Source organism: Babylonia areolata, chromosome 23 (genome assembly GCF_041734735.1).
Source record: "Babylonia areolata isolate BAREFJ2019XMU chromosome 23, ASM4173473v1, whole genome shotgun sequence".
In the NCBI taxonomy this organism is placed as follows: Eukaryota; Metazoa; Mollusca; class Gastropoda; order Neogastropoda; family Buccinidae; genus Babylonia; species Babylonia areolata.
The window spans coordinates 11797793-11812636 of NC_134898.1; the positions used below are offsets into that span (position 1 = coordinate 11797793).

The 14844-nt window shown below is 40.6% G+C and overlaps 1 protein-coding gene across 2 annotated transcripts; it reads right to left on the minus strand.

Annotated features, from left to right (window-relative positions):
• Nucleotides 1-237: 237 nt before the first annotated feature.
• LOC143297579 (mitochondrial amidoxime-reducing component 1-like) lies at nt 238-14205 on the minus strand. 2 transcript variants are annotated; one of them, XM_076609978.1, is made up of 9 exons: nt 11666-14205; nt 8700-8767; nt 6945-7157; nt 5394-5573; nt 4961-5132; nt 3882-4022; nt 3348-3412; nt 2410-2484; nt 238-1107 (listed from the first exon to the last, which is right to left on the minus strand). In XM_076609978.1, the coding sequence occupies exons 3-9, from the start codon at nt 7130-7132 to the stop codon at nt 981-983; spliced, it is 948 nt and encodes a 315-aa protein (XP_076466093.1). In that variant the 5' UTR covers nt 7133-7157; nt 8700-8767; nt 11666-14205; the 3' UTR covers nt 238-980. The 2 variants fall into 2 exon arrangements, with proteins under 2 accessions (XP_076466093.1, XP_076466092.1); XM_076609977.1 differs by having other exon boundaries at nt 241-1107; nt 6945-7204; nt 11666-14204.
• Nucleotides 14206-14844: the final 639 nt, after the last annotated feature.

The following is a 14844-nucleotide window of genomic DNA, read 5'->3' on the forward strand; positions in this document are numbered from 1 at the left end:
GTACATGTGTATATATATTTCTCCTGTGGTGTGTGTATAAGATGGATAGAAGTTGTCTCTGCATCTTCACAAGTCATTGTTTCAGTCGTTCAGGCTGTTTATGGGGAATTCTGAAAGCGGTGGAAAATTAAGAAGAAAAAAAATCAGCTCAAGAAATTGCAAGTGAGTCAATGCATACACACATGTGCTTGTAATGAGACAAATATGTACAGAAACATTTGGTATTCATGCAGACACAAACACGCTAAAACACTCACAGACACAGATACATACAAATGCACCGCATGAGCATGTTCAGTGTAAATACATTTTTCGTGCAACGCACAATGTATTTTGATTTATAGAATATTTATTTATATAATGTGATTTTTTTTTTTTAAACACTTAAAGTGCACACACACACATGTATGCATATATATATATATATATGTATATATTCTGTATATTATACACAACTGATAGAAGTGCAAAGCTGACAACATGACAAACAGTAACCACAAATTTAGTCTAAGAACTATATTAGCATAAAAATGATAAAAAGAAAACTCATTTTCCTTCAAGATACACAAAAGCAAACATGAGGACTGACACAAGAGCGGCAACTGGGAATAAACCCAAGAGCAATATCATTAACACTATGATAATGACGATGACAATGACAGCAAGAAGAAGAAAATCAAGGAATGAAGACAAAAATTCAGAAAAAGAAAACACATGCATTTTCTTTCACTACACAATGACATTGTAAAAACAAACAAACAACCCAACGGAATAGCGTTGAAAATGTGATTCCTTTCTCTCCTTCCGCCTTCGTAGGTTATCTGGAGCTATTAATGGCAGCTAACACAGCATGTTTCTGTTTCGCTTTCTCGCTTACTTAGAAAGTTGTGGGAGTAATATGGTGCCGCGTGCGCGACACGGTCACCTCAAGCTGTTTCGTGGTGTGCTACAGGATGGTTTGGTCCAGTCAGTGTATGCATTTAGAAAGCTGGAGATTGTCGCCTGATGACGTAGACAGGGTCGCCCACTTTGATTGGTCCTTGACAGTCCAGTGAAATGTATGCTCCAAACAATGGAGCATGTCCATATTGGGAGTTTTTGCGATACCTGTTGAAAGGCTTTGATGTTAGTAAACAGATATACAAAAGAAACCAAACAAACAAACGTAAAAAAACAATCAAACAAAACCCCAGTCAAAACCAAGATAGACTAATGGCAATAGGGAGCTCCAGATCATTATATCACAGCGGATACGGTGACGAGCAGCGTCATATATGTGCGTAATAACCTTCGTCAAACCTCATACTCGAGCCACATGTTATGCACGACACACCGTCTATAAATGAGCATCTTGCCCAATGATGGGTAACTTTTCAATTAATGTATCACCTCTTTCTGTAAAATAGGATACAAATTTGGAAGAAATGCCAGATTTAAGTCTGACCGAACTTTCCCCACCCAAAAATGAAATGAAACATGTTTGAACGCATTTTTAAGCATTGAAAAAGCGAACCAGACGGTGTTATGCTGAACGAAATTGACTCACGACAGTGGCATTTATGCAGAGTTAGGCTGTGCAATTTGCCTGATGTATTCCCTCTCTCTCTTTCTTAAATCTGTTGGAGACATTCCCCTCCCCTCCCCCTTTCTCTCCCAGAATTATCATGGACCCCCTCTCTTGCAGATATATTGTAGATTCCACCTTTCTCTTGCACCCGCTTTGTCTCTCGTAGATCTACCGAGCAGCCACCCCTTCTCTCATATCGCAGATCTCCCTTGCAAATCTATCAAAAGAAGTGACATAATTCAGCAGATAACCAGAGATTTTTTCTGAACACTAAAGCATGCAGTAATTTACTAAAAATGGTAAATATTGTGTGTGCATGAGGAAAGAAGAGAGAGAGAGAGATAATGTGTGTATTTGAGGAGATACCCAACAGCAGCAAAATTAAACCGCTGTTTCTTCCTGTCTCTACCAGTTGCAGTTGCTGTTGTGAATCTGGATCGTTTTATCACATCATGTTTGCATGTTCCTGTGATACACGCTGGTTATGTCTACAGGTTGTCAGGTCTGGAGCTCTCCAATATGCATGAGTGTGGGGTGTGTGGGGGGGTGGAGAGGGGGGAATGGATATGCGTGGGTGTGTGAAACACACACAAACACCACAATAAGTACCACAATTTGCGTTCAAAAGTGATGTTATTACCTCTGTCACTGCAACTCCAAGAAGGCACACATTCAAATATACTGACCTAACCACACATCAATTCCAATCAACATGATTATTACAGTGTTAATTATCTAAGTTTTAAAAAAAAGATAAGAAGAAAATAATTTAAAACAAACAAACCAAAAACAAAAACAACAACAAACAAATACAAAAAAACCCAAAATAACACCATACTTACTTTCTAAGCGTTGCCAAAGGCTGGCTCTTTGCATTGACCTCAGCAGTATTTGGGTCCACCGTCGTAATGGGACATCTGTATTGACACATACATGATAGTGATGAACTTTACACTGAAATACTACATTACTCCGCTCTAGTTCAAGCGCGATGAGAACAGATTACTCGCCCCCCCCCCCCCCCGGCCCCCCAACCCCCCCACCTTTCAGTCTCCATCTCTCGTTCTATCTCTGATGCTACACGTAAAGAACAAAGTCTGGAACTTGGTTCTGCAATACATATACCTTTCATTTATCTATATGTATGCCAATTGATGTGTAGCTGCCAACATCAGCATTCTGGTGATTTTCTTTTCTTTTTTTTCTTTCTTTTTTTTTTCTCATTTTGTGGGCGGTTGCTGCGTTTTCCATCTGCTGCATCGTTGACAGGAAAAGCAGGTGATGCTGGGTTTAAAAAAAGACACACAGAAACACACAAAAAATGCTAAAAAGATTGAGAGGGGGTACCAGAGGAGACATCTCTTCTTGCAAGGAGAGGGTGGGGAGATTGGGAGCTGCTGTGCTGGGTCAAAGTAGGGAAAGGAGGAGATAGGAAAGGCATGGTGACGAAGGTCGCTTTGCTGCATTAGAGTTAGGCTGTACTTGCAGGCTACACGCATCACAGTATCTATTTTGTGTTTAACCCCTTGGCTGCTGATGTTACAAGTGAGAGTGAATTGCAAGTAGCTTTTGCTCTTCAAATTCATGCCTTACTGGTTTAATTTTACCACTGTTCACCAGTCAAGGGGTTAATATCTTGCGCTCCTAGCCTCGATTTAAGATGTGGCTTCACACATACAAAATATAAAAATTTACAAAAAGCATAACACATGCAATTAAACCAATGAGGTCAACCATGAGGCGTGCATTGTTAACACCGTACAAAATGTAATTATTTCACCTTCTGCATGGTTGAACATAGTGGAACTTGGCAGCTGACCCAATGCGTATCTCCTCCCAATTGTCCTGTTAGTTTAAAAAAAAAAAAAAAATGAAGAAGTAAAGTTATGGTTACTTTTATCTTTGACAGACAGATAAAATGACAGCACTACAAAGTGCAACAAGCATTGCCTCTGTGTGTGTGTGTGTGTGTGTGCGTGTGTGTGCGTGTGTGTGCGTGTGTGTGTGGGTGACTGTCTGCCCGTGTGTTTGTGTGTCAGTGTTAGTGTGCGTGCATGTATGCGCATGTGTAATATCGCCAAACTGGATAAAGCATATAAAGGTTATGCAGTTGGAACACACACGCGCATGTGCACACACACACACACACACTTAGCACAAGCACGCACACTGAAGAGTGCACATACATGCATGCACACGGAAACATGCGCCCACCCTCCTCCCCACCCCATCACACACATACACGTGCGCGCACACACACACACACAACCCGCCCACCCACCCCCCTCACCCCTCCCTATCCCCCCCTACACACCTCATCAAAAGGAATGGAGTTGTCCACCACGATGCCAGGACGAAAGTTTCTGATAATAACAGGATTGTCCATGCGACTGTTGAGCTCTGCCAGAGAGGCCGTTGTACACATTAGGTAGGCAGTCATGTGACCAAACACTGTCTGCAACATAGTGTGAGAAGATTAGTTGCCAATGTAAAATGATAATAATAATAATCATCATCATCGTAATCAATATCTTAATTATAATTATTGTACTAATAGCAACATCAACGTCAACTAAAATAACAACAGCAACAAGAAATGGCGATGATGATACCATCATCATCACCATAGCAATTATAGCGTCGTTCCATGTCAGTAAAATATGCTCAGTTTCGCTGTAAAAATGCATGTGTAAAAAAACCCAAAAAACCACTGATGTATTTACACAAAAACGAAAACTTACATGCATAACCCTGTACAGACATCCAATCAAATACTCAACACTAGTTTACAGTCACACATACACAAACTTAAAAACGTCGCACACGACGCAACGTTCATTGACTCGGAACATTGACATCACAACACCTCTTGAAGAAGACAAGATTGTTCCCAATGTCAAAACAAGGCAACCAGGCATGACAAACAAGGGAAGACTGGCAGCCGAGATTAGTTGGTTAACAGCGAGAACAATAAAAATTCATAAGTGTAACATAATCCAAAAACAAGGGAAGACTGGCAGCCGAGATTAGTTGGTTAACAGCGAGAACAATAAAAATTCATAAGTGTAACATAATCCAGTCATGTCCATAAAGAAGGATTTTTGACTACAAGCTAATAGACATGTGAACTCAAGTTAGAATTTTGTTATGATAGATAACTGAAACGTGTTACTGACGAAAATCAAAGATCTGAAAATAGATGAGCTGAGGGTGGGCGAGCAAAAGGCGGGTAGAATCAAGAGAAAGGGAAAGAGAAATAGGTGGGGACACACACACACGCTGCACGTGCACATGCACGCACACACACACACACACTGCACGCAAACACACACAGAGAAATCTGTTGTGAAAAAACAACAACAAAAACAGACAAAACAATGCAATACACCATACCTTGTCCCCTTTTCGTGCCTCCGTTTCCCAGCTCAAGGGTATGTAGTAGGCATCACGAGTGCCAATGCCAGGCCCGGCATGGAGCAGGCACACAGGCTGATGTAAGAACCGCGTGAACCAATCGCTGACCTCGGAACCAACATCCAGTGTCCGTAAGGTCTGTCCATAGATGCTGCATGAAAGTAAGGACTATGATATAATTGTGTGTGTGTGTGTGTGTGTGTGTGTGTGTGTGTGTGTGTGTGTGTGTGTGTGTGTGTGTACTTACTACACACACACACACACAGAGGCAACCGTTTCAAACCATAAAAAACATCCTGTCTTGATATAACAAAACAGGAAAATGAATTTATGTATAATCACAATCATATGGGCCAACAACTGACATTCTATCAGTGTCTCTCTGAGTGTGATTGATACTGCACAAACTCACTTAACATTGACGTGTTTGAATTTGGTAGGGTTGGGGTATCTGGGCAGACGAAGTGGAGTCATATCCGGCGCAGATACAACCAACCAATCACCGTCGACAGTTGTGGTCACAAGGGTCAGACGAGGATGCGTTCTCATATTCACAAAGCTGCCAGTATCTTTTGACTGGATCATCCAGCGTCTGCAGATGGAAATGCATGTGCATCACTTTTAGTATACACATGTGTATCAGTTTTAGCAAATGATATGATTGACACCCATTCATGCACCCCTCTCCCTACCCGCCATCTCCCTGTCACACGTCTCATACATATTACCCCTCACAAGCCCTGTTCTTTCCTCTGAGTCAAAGAGTGGGGGCAGGCATGTGACTGAATTACTGAAAGCAACTGGGGTGGGGAGAGGGGGCATACACACTCACACACTGTAAACAAACATGTGTGCATGCACACACACACACACACACACACTGACTGAGACACATGGCACGGTGAAGTAAGGGGTGAAGAGTTTACAAATGAATGGGTCCTTTTAAAGATTTCAGCTATTTCTGTACACATTGCATATGTAAATGGGCATTTCAGTGGACTGATGAATTAGTGACCAGGACAGGGTCAGTGCCAAAGCAAGGCAAGGCAAGGCAAGGCAAGGCAAGGCAAGGAGTTTATTTCGTGTGCGCCCTGGGGGCATTGAAACATTACATACGTTCATCTTTTACACACATCCTATAAATATAAAAAGAGTCAAAGACAAGAAGTAGGCTCATTCATTCAATCACTTGATATACACATTGACAAGTACTATTTCACTCATAATACAAACAAACAAAACAAAAAAACTTGTATCAATAGACAAAAAATTAATGAAAACAGCTACATACAGCAGAAACCAAGGATTTAAGTTTTTACAGTATCCTTTAGGTGGTATTTTTTTCAGAAAACAATAGGTAGAATTTAATGGAGTTCGGGCGGATTCTATAATATCTAGGTAAACATTTCTGCCCGATGCTTTCAAAAAAAGGGCACACAAACAAATAGTGAAACTAATCAGCAATGTCGTTTGTGCTTGCGTGTGAGCACACGTGTGAGTGTGAGCGGGTGTGTGTTCGTTCATTCGTTCTTTAGTTTAACGTCTTTTCACTGTAAGTGATATTAGACAGGTGCGTGTGAAGGTGTGAATGTGTGCTCCACGGCTGTGAGCATAGTTCCACGAGTGGATGTGGAGGAGAGAAATAACTTGTTTAAGGTGATGCCGTATGTATATATTATGTATATATATGTATCATTCATCTGGTTTGTGCATTGTTTTACTGGTTGAGGTAATGGTCTTGGACACTATAAAACATGCAAGCACCCACGCACAGACACGAGTGTGAGTGCGCACACAGACACACACACGACAAATATACACATACACACTGGCACACAATTCGCAGTCTCATCCTCTACTCATATACGTCTCCCTTACTCCACCTCGCTTCCAGATAAATCAATACGATAAAACAACTACCACCAACAATGACAAAACAATGTTAATTTCATTCAACCCCCACCTATCGTAGTAGCCATCAGCATACAGTCCCACGTCGGTAGCTTGTGCAGACTGTAAATCTACTCCTCCGCAGGCTTTGATTGGATAAACAGTGAGTTCGGACACATGACCCACCAAGGTGAACTCCTGATCTCGCGCTGCGCGAACACGTTGCAGCGAAACATATTTGAGAGCAGAGGTTGCAAGCATAGCGGTGAAAATGGCTCCCTCTTTGCTGAGCAGAAAGTTGAGTGGAAAAGTTGAAAACATTGTTTTGATTTGCTGTGAAGGAAAAACAACACCAAAAAAAAAAAAGAAAAAAAGATTAGATGTGGTGGTTTGCTTTGCAGAACATAGAATAGTTCAATCAACATAAAAAAAGTTTACATTTATCCCATTCTCTGCACTTTTCCACAGAAAATTAATGAGAGTACCACTCATCAACTTCCCCCTCCACTTTTTTTTTTTTTTTAATCAAAAACACACACACACAAAATAAAATGAAAATAAAGATATTTTTGCTTCATTAGGTGCGACAAGGTAAGTCAATGCGGAAAGCAGATGGACTTCTTTTATTTATCTTTTTTTTTTTCAAGTGGTTCCAAATGAAAGTCTTAGTCGTTTGCTTTCTTTTCTAGTGCTACCTGGGGATGAAACACAATGTATCAAAGGCCTGAATGAACAGGGACTGAAATAACGTAGGCCTAATCCTGGGGCACTGAAACAGCTAGCAGAATGAATGTGATTCCAAACATGATGACTATCACTGGGTTGTGTCATGAACTCAACACATGCAGCTTGATTGTTCACAAAAATTGACCGAGGGACCACTTCAGATCTTGAAAAGTTGGTTGTTTTTTTTTGGTAGACATGATGAAATGATGAATTTTTGGCAAACAATGATGCTATATGCAGCCAATCTAATCAGCATTATTAAGAACCCGCAGAGGTGCTTTATCACATTATCCATGTATTTCCTTTTTTTCAGTTCTTTTTTCTTTTACAATGTAAAACTGCATCTAACTTTATAAACCCCTTAATGACTGTCACAATTTTTTTTTGACAGAAACATCAATTTTCCAAATGCATTTCTTAAACTGTTCACTGTGTACATGTGCCTGAAACAGAAGTTTGTGTATTCAATGAGATCTGGGCTAGTGGTAGACCACAATTATGCAGCCTGCATAACTTGAACCATCTCTCAATCTCTGATATATAAACTATATATCTACGTATAAACTCTGCGTGTCTGTGTGTCTGTGTGTGTCTGTATGTGTGTCTGTGTATCTGTGTGTGTCTGTGTGTGTCTGTGTGTGTACTGATTTGAGTGGCAACTTGTCTCAAGGCCACACAGTGGTGATGGTTTACACAGAAGAATTAAAATTTACTGTAAGGTCACCGTCTTGGATACTGATAAACAGTTTTCGAGAATAAGCGAGTCTTTTCTCTGATAGAAATGAATGCTCACACATGAAAGTCAAAATTCAAATGATAAATATTGTTCAGTTACATTTTATAGATATATTTATAGAAATACATAAGATGTAACTGAACAGTGAGCTTTTTACTATGTATAAAAAACAAAAACTGTTAATTACTGAATTGTAAGCTTCTAATTGTTGAAAAAAAGTGAACAGTGTGAAAAAGTAAATATAGATATTAACAATGTGCATGCCTATTTGTTTCAAATAATTGTTCAAACTCAAACTTGCTTTTTGTTTTAAATGGAAAAGGATTCAATTTCATATAAGAAATATATGAAATAAAGTTCAGTTACATTCCATAGACAAGATGGTTCAACCCCCAGGAATGGATCAGTCAGGCCAAGGTCTGTTTCCCAGCAGTCTGAAATCAGTTATGTAAACTGCTATCAGTCATACTATATCATTGTTACAGAACCTCAAACACACAAACACACACACACACCACACACACACACACAGAGGGAGGGAGGGAGAGACACACACACATATGAACACAATAAACAACTCTTTCATTTAATAAATATCTATGTATCCTCATGTATAAAGATTTTTTTTCTTGTAATCTCTCTCTCTCTCTCTTACACCTCTAATTTAGTAAATATATTCCACATTTGAAACTATTTTGTGCTCAAAACATCTGTACACAAACTACATAATATTACAAATTGTATTACAATAATGTCACTATACTGGAACAAATCCCACTTCTCTTCCACCCCACACAAGCACGTACTACACCAAAGTAGTTTGCACAATACTGAACATTTTCAAGGCAATTAATATTATTGCCAATGGTTCAAACCACTGGAGTGGATCAGTCAGGCCAGGGTCTGTTTCCCAGCAGTCTGAAATCAGTTATGTAGACTGCTATCAGTCATACTATATTATTGTTACAGAAACTTACACACACACACACACACACACACACACACACACACACACACACACACACACACATGCACACACACACACACACACGAACAAAACAAACAACTCTTTCATTTAATAAATATCTATGTATCCTCATGTATAAAGATTTTTTTCTTGTAATCTCTCTCTCTCTCTCTCTCATTCATACACATCTAATTTAGTATATATATTCCACATTTGCCAATGATTCAAACATCTGGAGTTGATCAGTCATGCCAAGTTTGTTTCCCAGCAGTCTAAAATCAGTTAGGTAGACTGCTATCAGACATACTATATCATTGTTACAGCGCCTAACACACACACACACACACACACACACACACACACACACACACACACACACACACACACACACCAAACAATTTTCATTTATCATATATCTATTATCCTCATGAATAAAGAATTTTCTCTTGTAATCTATCTCTGTCTGTCTCTCGTACGCATCTAATTTAGTAAATGCATTCCTAATTTTGTGCTCAAAACATGTGTACACAAACTACATAATATAATGTATGTGTGTGAGCAGTTTGTGTCAGGACTCATATGCTTTTATGTACAGTGCTGCACCAGTGTAGATTTATTTTGCTGTCATATATCTGAGACAGCATATTTTTTCCATGTGTGTGTGTGTGTATGTGTCTCTGTGTGTGTCTGTGAGTGTGTCCATGTGTTTAAATTATTTATCTATTCCTTGATAAATGTACTTGCTGTACCATGCCCAACAACAACAAACAAAAGAAGAAAATGAATAAAATAAAATGGAAGAAATGAAGATGAAGATTTGATGGGGACATAAAAATGACCAGAGGTCTAGGCAGATGACTTGCCAGTTCCTATACTACTACTACTAATACTACTACATGTTATCATTATTCATATTATCATTCACATTATCTTCTTTCCTTTTCCCTAATATCTTCTTTTAAAAAAATCTATTTGTTTGCTTATTCATTCCTTTATTTGTTTAATTATTATTTATTTATTCATTCATTCATTCATTCACTCATTTATCTCTTATTTCATTTCATTTTATTTTCCCTCAAGTCAAAGCCTGACTTAGCGCGTGGGGTTACCCTGCTTTCAGGCATCGGCTTAACAGATGTGGTGTAACATATATAATTTATTGTCTGAATGCACTGACGTTTTCTTGAGCAAAAATTCGATATCAAAGTTCAAAATTCACAAGACATGTTACAGTATCCCGATCTATATTAAACTGTATGATACGAATAATATCGATTCAACACTATTTGTTGTTCAGGATGGCTGTGTTTCCATGGGTAACGGACTAAAGTGTTTAGTGTAATTTTCGGACACACTTTAAGTCCACACAGGCGTATACACAACAGTACTTCTAATAATAATATTAAGACACTCTCTCTGCACAGTCAACTGTTACTTACCAGTTTGTGTGTATGTGTGGGTCTGTGTTTTTGAGTGCGTTTGTGCATGCGTGAGAGTGTAAATGTACACAAGTGTCAGGAGAGTTCTGTGCATGTGTGTGTGTGTGTGTGTGTTGTGTGTGTGTGTGTGTGAGGGGGAGGTGGGGGTGCAGGGAGGTGAGGTAGAGGATGAGGTATGTGAGTGTATGCATGCCTACGCTGTGGGAGCAACAGGATATTGGAACGTATATATTATATACATATCTTTGTAAAAATGTGTGTGGGGTTGGGGGTGGGAGATATGGGCGTGTGTGTGTGTGCTTGCACAAGTAAGCGTTCATCTCTGTGTGTGTGTGTGTGCGTGTGCATGTTTGTGTGTGCTGTGTGTGTGTGTGTGTGTGTGTGTGCCGTGGAAGCTGCGATACATAGACTAGAAATGAGTGTGTGGAGGAGGGGGTAGAGGAGGTGCAGGGTAATTTGTGGTGTATGTGTGTGTGTGTGTGTGTGTGTGTGTGTTGGAGCTCATGTACGTTTATATGTATTTGACTGTGCTTTCATATCTGTGAAACTGCGTTTGGGGGGCATATCTGTTATGCATGTGTGGGTGTATGTGTGAATGTGTGTCTTCATGTTTTATATTTATTTGCTTATTTATCATCATTGTTTTCTTATTTATCTAATTATTTATTTATTATTATTATTATTGTATCATTATTTTCATTACTACTACCTCTTTTTTTTTATCATAATTATTATTTATTTATTTATTTATGTAAGCTAGATCTATATATATATATATTTTTTTTTTTTTTTTCTCAAGGCCTGACTAAGCGCGTTGGGTTACGCTGCTGGTCAGGCATCTGCTTGGCAGATGTGGTGTAGCGTATATGGATTTGTCCGAACGCAGTGACGCCTCCTTGAGCTACTGAAACTGAACTGAAACTTACCAGACTCAGTGCAGGGTCGTTCCCAACAACTACGTAAATCTCCCTTCTTGCTCGCTTGCGCGGGCAAGGTCTTCCCATATGGTGGCGTGGATAGGGCGCACACAGAAGCTTACGTTATGTTACCGTGTGTCGTTACCGGTCAGATACACACTTCTTAGTCTTCGTTCCTCAGTCGTCTGCTTCCTCCCCTCGTTGTTTACATGCAACGTGTCTTCGTAAACGGCACCCTCTACCAGATTGGTCGGGTTATGACCCTTGATATCGCTTCCGGGTTACAAGGGAGCGTGTCGATACTCCCCCGTGTCGATACTCCCCCGCGTCAATACTCCCCCGTGTCGACACACGGGGGAGTATCGGGCTGACCCCTTTCAGGTCACGACGGGACCATTCGTCGTGTTCATAGACACTACTATCTCATTCTAGTGTCAGTGGTCGTGTTTCACTTCACTCCCCCCAACTTCATGATGAAAAATCCTTGTTCAGGAGAGCCAGTGAGGAGAGTGAAACACAAGTTAGGTCCCCTGATTTTCTTCATTCCCGGAAGCTACCAATCTGGAGGCACTCAGCGGGGCTCACTGGAAGAGTCGGAGGGCATTGCAAGTGATTTTCTCTGCCAAACACAAAAAAAAAGAAAAACGAAAAAGAAAAAAAAGTTTCAGTGTTAACAGCGCGTCAAAATCTTTGTGCAGCATTCTCCTATGCTTGCGAAATGTGGACTCTAACTGCAGAGCTCCAAAAGATCTAAGATGTGGAAATGAGACGTTTCCGAAAGCTACTTGGCATCTCATACACTGAACACAATATGAACGTTGAGGTCAGCCGAAAGATCACCAAAGCCATTGGCCTCCACGACGACCTCCTACTACCGTCACCATGAAGGAGGAAGCTTAAATGGCACGGATACATCACAAGATCCGACGGGCTCGCAAAGACCATTCTGCCGGGCAATACATGACATGATACAAGGCAGCAGGAAGAGAGGTAAGAAAAAAAAAAAGTAGCAGGACAAAAATCAAAGAGTGGACAGTCCTGAGATTACCACTAATACCAGCGAGCTACGGGAGAGGAACCAACGGACAGCTCATCTGGAAAACTTGTAGGTGCGACGACGACCATCCATTGGGTCATAGGTAACAATAGCCATAATAGCGAAAACCAGCAACAAAAAGACAGTTAATTACATTCCTGTGGACAGTGATAAAAATAACATATTTGCATAATTTCATTACAACTGTGCAAGAACTACCGCACGATCAGCTTAATCCCCATCCAAGTAAAGTCATGCTATATATCGTGCTCAGTAAACAGACTGAAGCCACAAGCGGAATTGACCATTGCTCAGGAACAGGCAGGTTTCAGAGCAGGGTGCTGTACTACAGAACAAATATTCAATCTCTGAATACTGTATGAGGGGTACCTCGAACATGAGCAATACTCGATCTCTACCACGTCTTCATGGACTTCAGGAAGGCATTTGACTGGGCATGGCATGTTGCCTTATGGTCGACTATGAGATTGTACAACATTAATGCTAACCTGCTTAGAGCTATTGAGCACCTCTACATCAAGGCAACCAATGCAGCCTACTTCAGTGGCAGCATAGGGGACCAGTTCAGGACAACAGTCAGAGTCTGACAAGGCTGTCTGCTCTTACCTACCCTTTATCACATCTTCTCTCGGAGAATCCTGAACGAGGCATGGAATACAAGGAACAGTGAGCATCAGAGGCAGAACAATCGTCAACTTACGTTTTGCCGACGACATTGACGGCCTACCAGGGACCACCTTGCCCCATGGTAAAGAGACCAACTTGCCCCAACACTGATATATATTTTGCGTTTTTTGTACAGGTTTTGTTTACAGCTGTGTATGTCAGACTGATACCAAGCATAACTTGAGTAAGGTTTCAAGCAAGCAAGCAAGCAAGCAAGCAAGCGTGTGCACACACACACACAGACACAGACACAGACACACACACACACACACACTCTCACACACACACACACCGAAAAGGTCCATAGACCTTTGTCAACTGAGGATGAATGACGAAATGTGAAAAATGACGTATGAAGTATAACATTTTCTTTAATAGTGATATAATGCCACACACACTCCCTCTCTTTCTTAGTGCTTTCAACCTTCAGTATGTTCGTATCTCTGTTACACACCCACAGAGCCGCGTTCAACAGACTCAGTCAGGTAAGTACAGAAAAGACGATGAGACATAAGGCCCGGGCACCATTGCATGTTTTAGTCAAATACATTCAGTACATCGTGACAGTATGTCTGCAGTTGGTGGCGCCAGAATGTCTCATGTCTCTTCCTGATGGTCGTGCCAGGTTTGTGGATCTGTTTGATGGCTGTGCAACACATGTCGGTAATGTCATGACCTCTCTCAGTCCGGCGTTAACTTAACATGAAGTGTTTGGCCACCATCGTGTTTCCTTTCATTCTGTCTGTCTGCCAAGGCCCTGGTACGTGTTTGGGTTACTATTTCTGATAACTACTTGCAGCAAATCCTTTTTTAAAAAAAAGAAAAAAAAGGACCTTCTAATTGTCAAAACTTTGTTTATATTCGCATTCAGCTCACCCGTTTGCATCGCGTTGTAGCCGGCACAGCAACCGTTTGCATCGCGTTGTAGCCGGCACAGCAAGAACGCGGTCTATCATTATAACTAATTACTAGAAACCGAAAAGACATCAAATAAAGGCCAATCGACGTCCTGGTCTACCCTATGTAAGCCTGATCACGAGGGCTGTATTTGACTGCAGTGGTGACACTCAGTTGTGGGAGGTCAGTGGCCGATAAAACTACTGTTTTGTACAGGCATGTCAAACTGAGATAGTGACTGAGCAAAATAAATGTGGGACATCAGTTCAATGTCAGTCGGTTTGTCACCACAGAGGCCGATTAGAGCGTGGCGAGAGCTATCAAGGTCAAGTTACTGTTGGCCTGTCGCAATATAACGCATAACCCTCGAAAACGCCACTAGTGAATGACATCACCGATCAGTCACTAAACTTAGCATGTTACATTAAGAAAAGAAAAGAAAAAAAAGAAGTACATTTCTTGCAATGATGAAAAACAACAAAGAACAAGGGATTGAAATGCGTGTGCCCAGTCATCAGGTGTATAAAAACAAGACATCCTTTGTACATATATCAGTTCTGTAATACGT

What these genes read in the sequence shown, in the direction of transcription:
- LOC143297579 (XM_076609977.1), bottom strand. Translation starts at nt 7,192, where the DNA reads ATGTTTTCAACTTTTCCACTCAACTTTCTGCTCAGCAAAGAGGGAGCC. An exon ending in TTCAAACACGTCAATGTTAA is followed by an intron (nt 5,133 to 5,393) that starts GTGAGTTTGTGC and finishes ACTTTCATGCAG; the next exon opens with CATCTATGGACAGACCTTAC. An exon ending in AGGCACGAAAAGGGGACAAG is followed by an intron (nt 4,023 to 4,960) that starts GTATGGTGTATT and finishes ACTATGTTGCAG; the next exon opens with ACAGTGTTTGGTCACATGAC.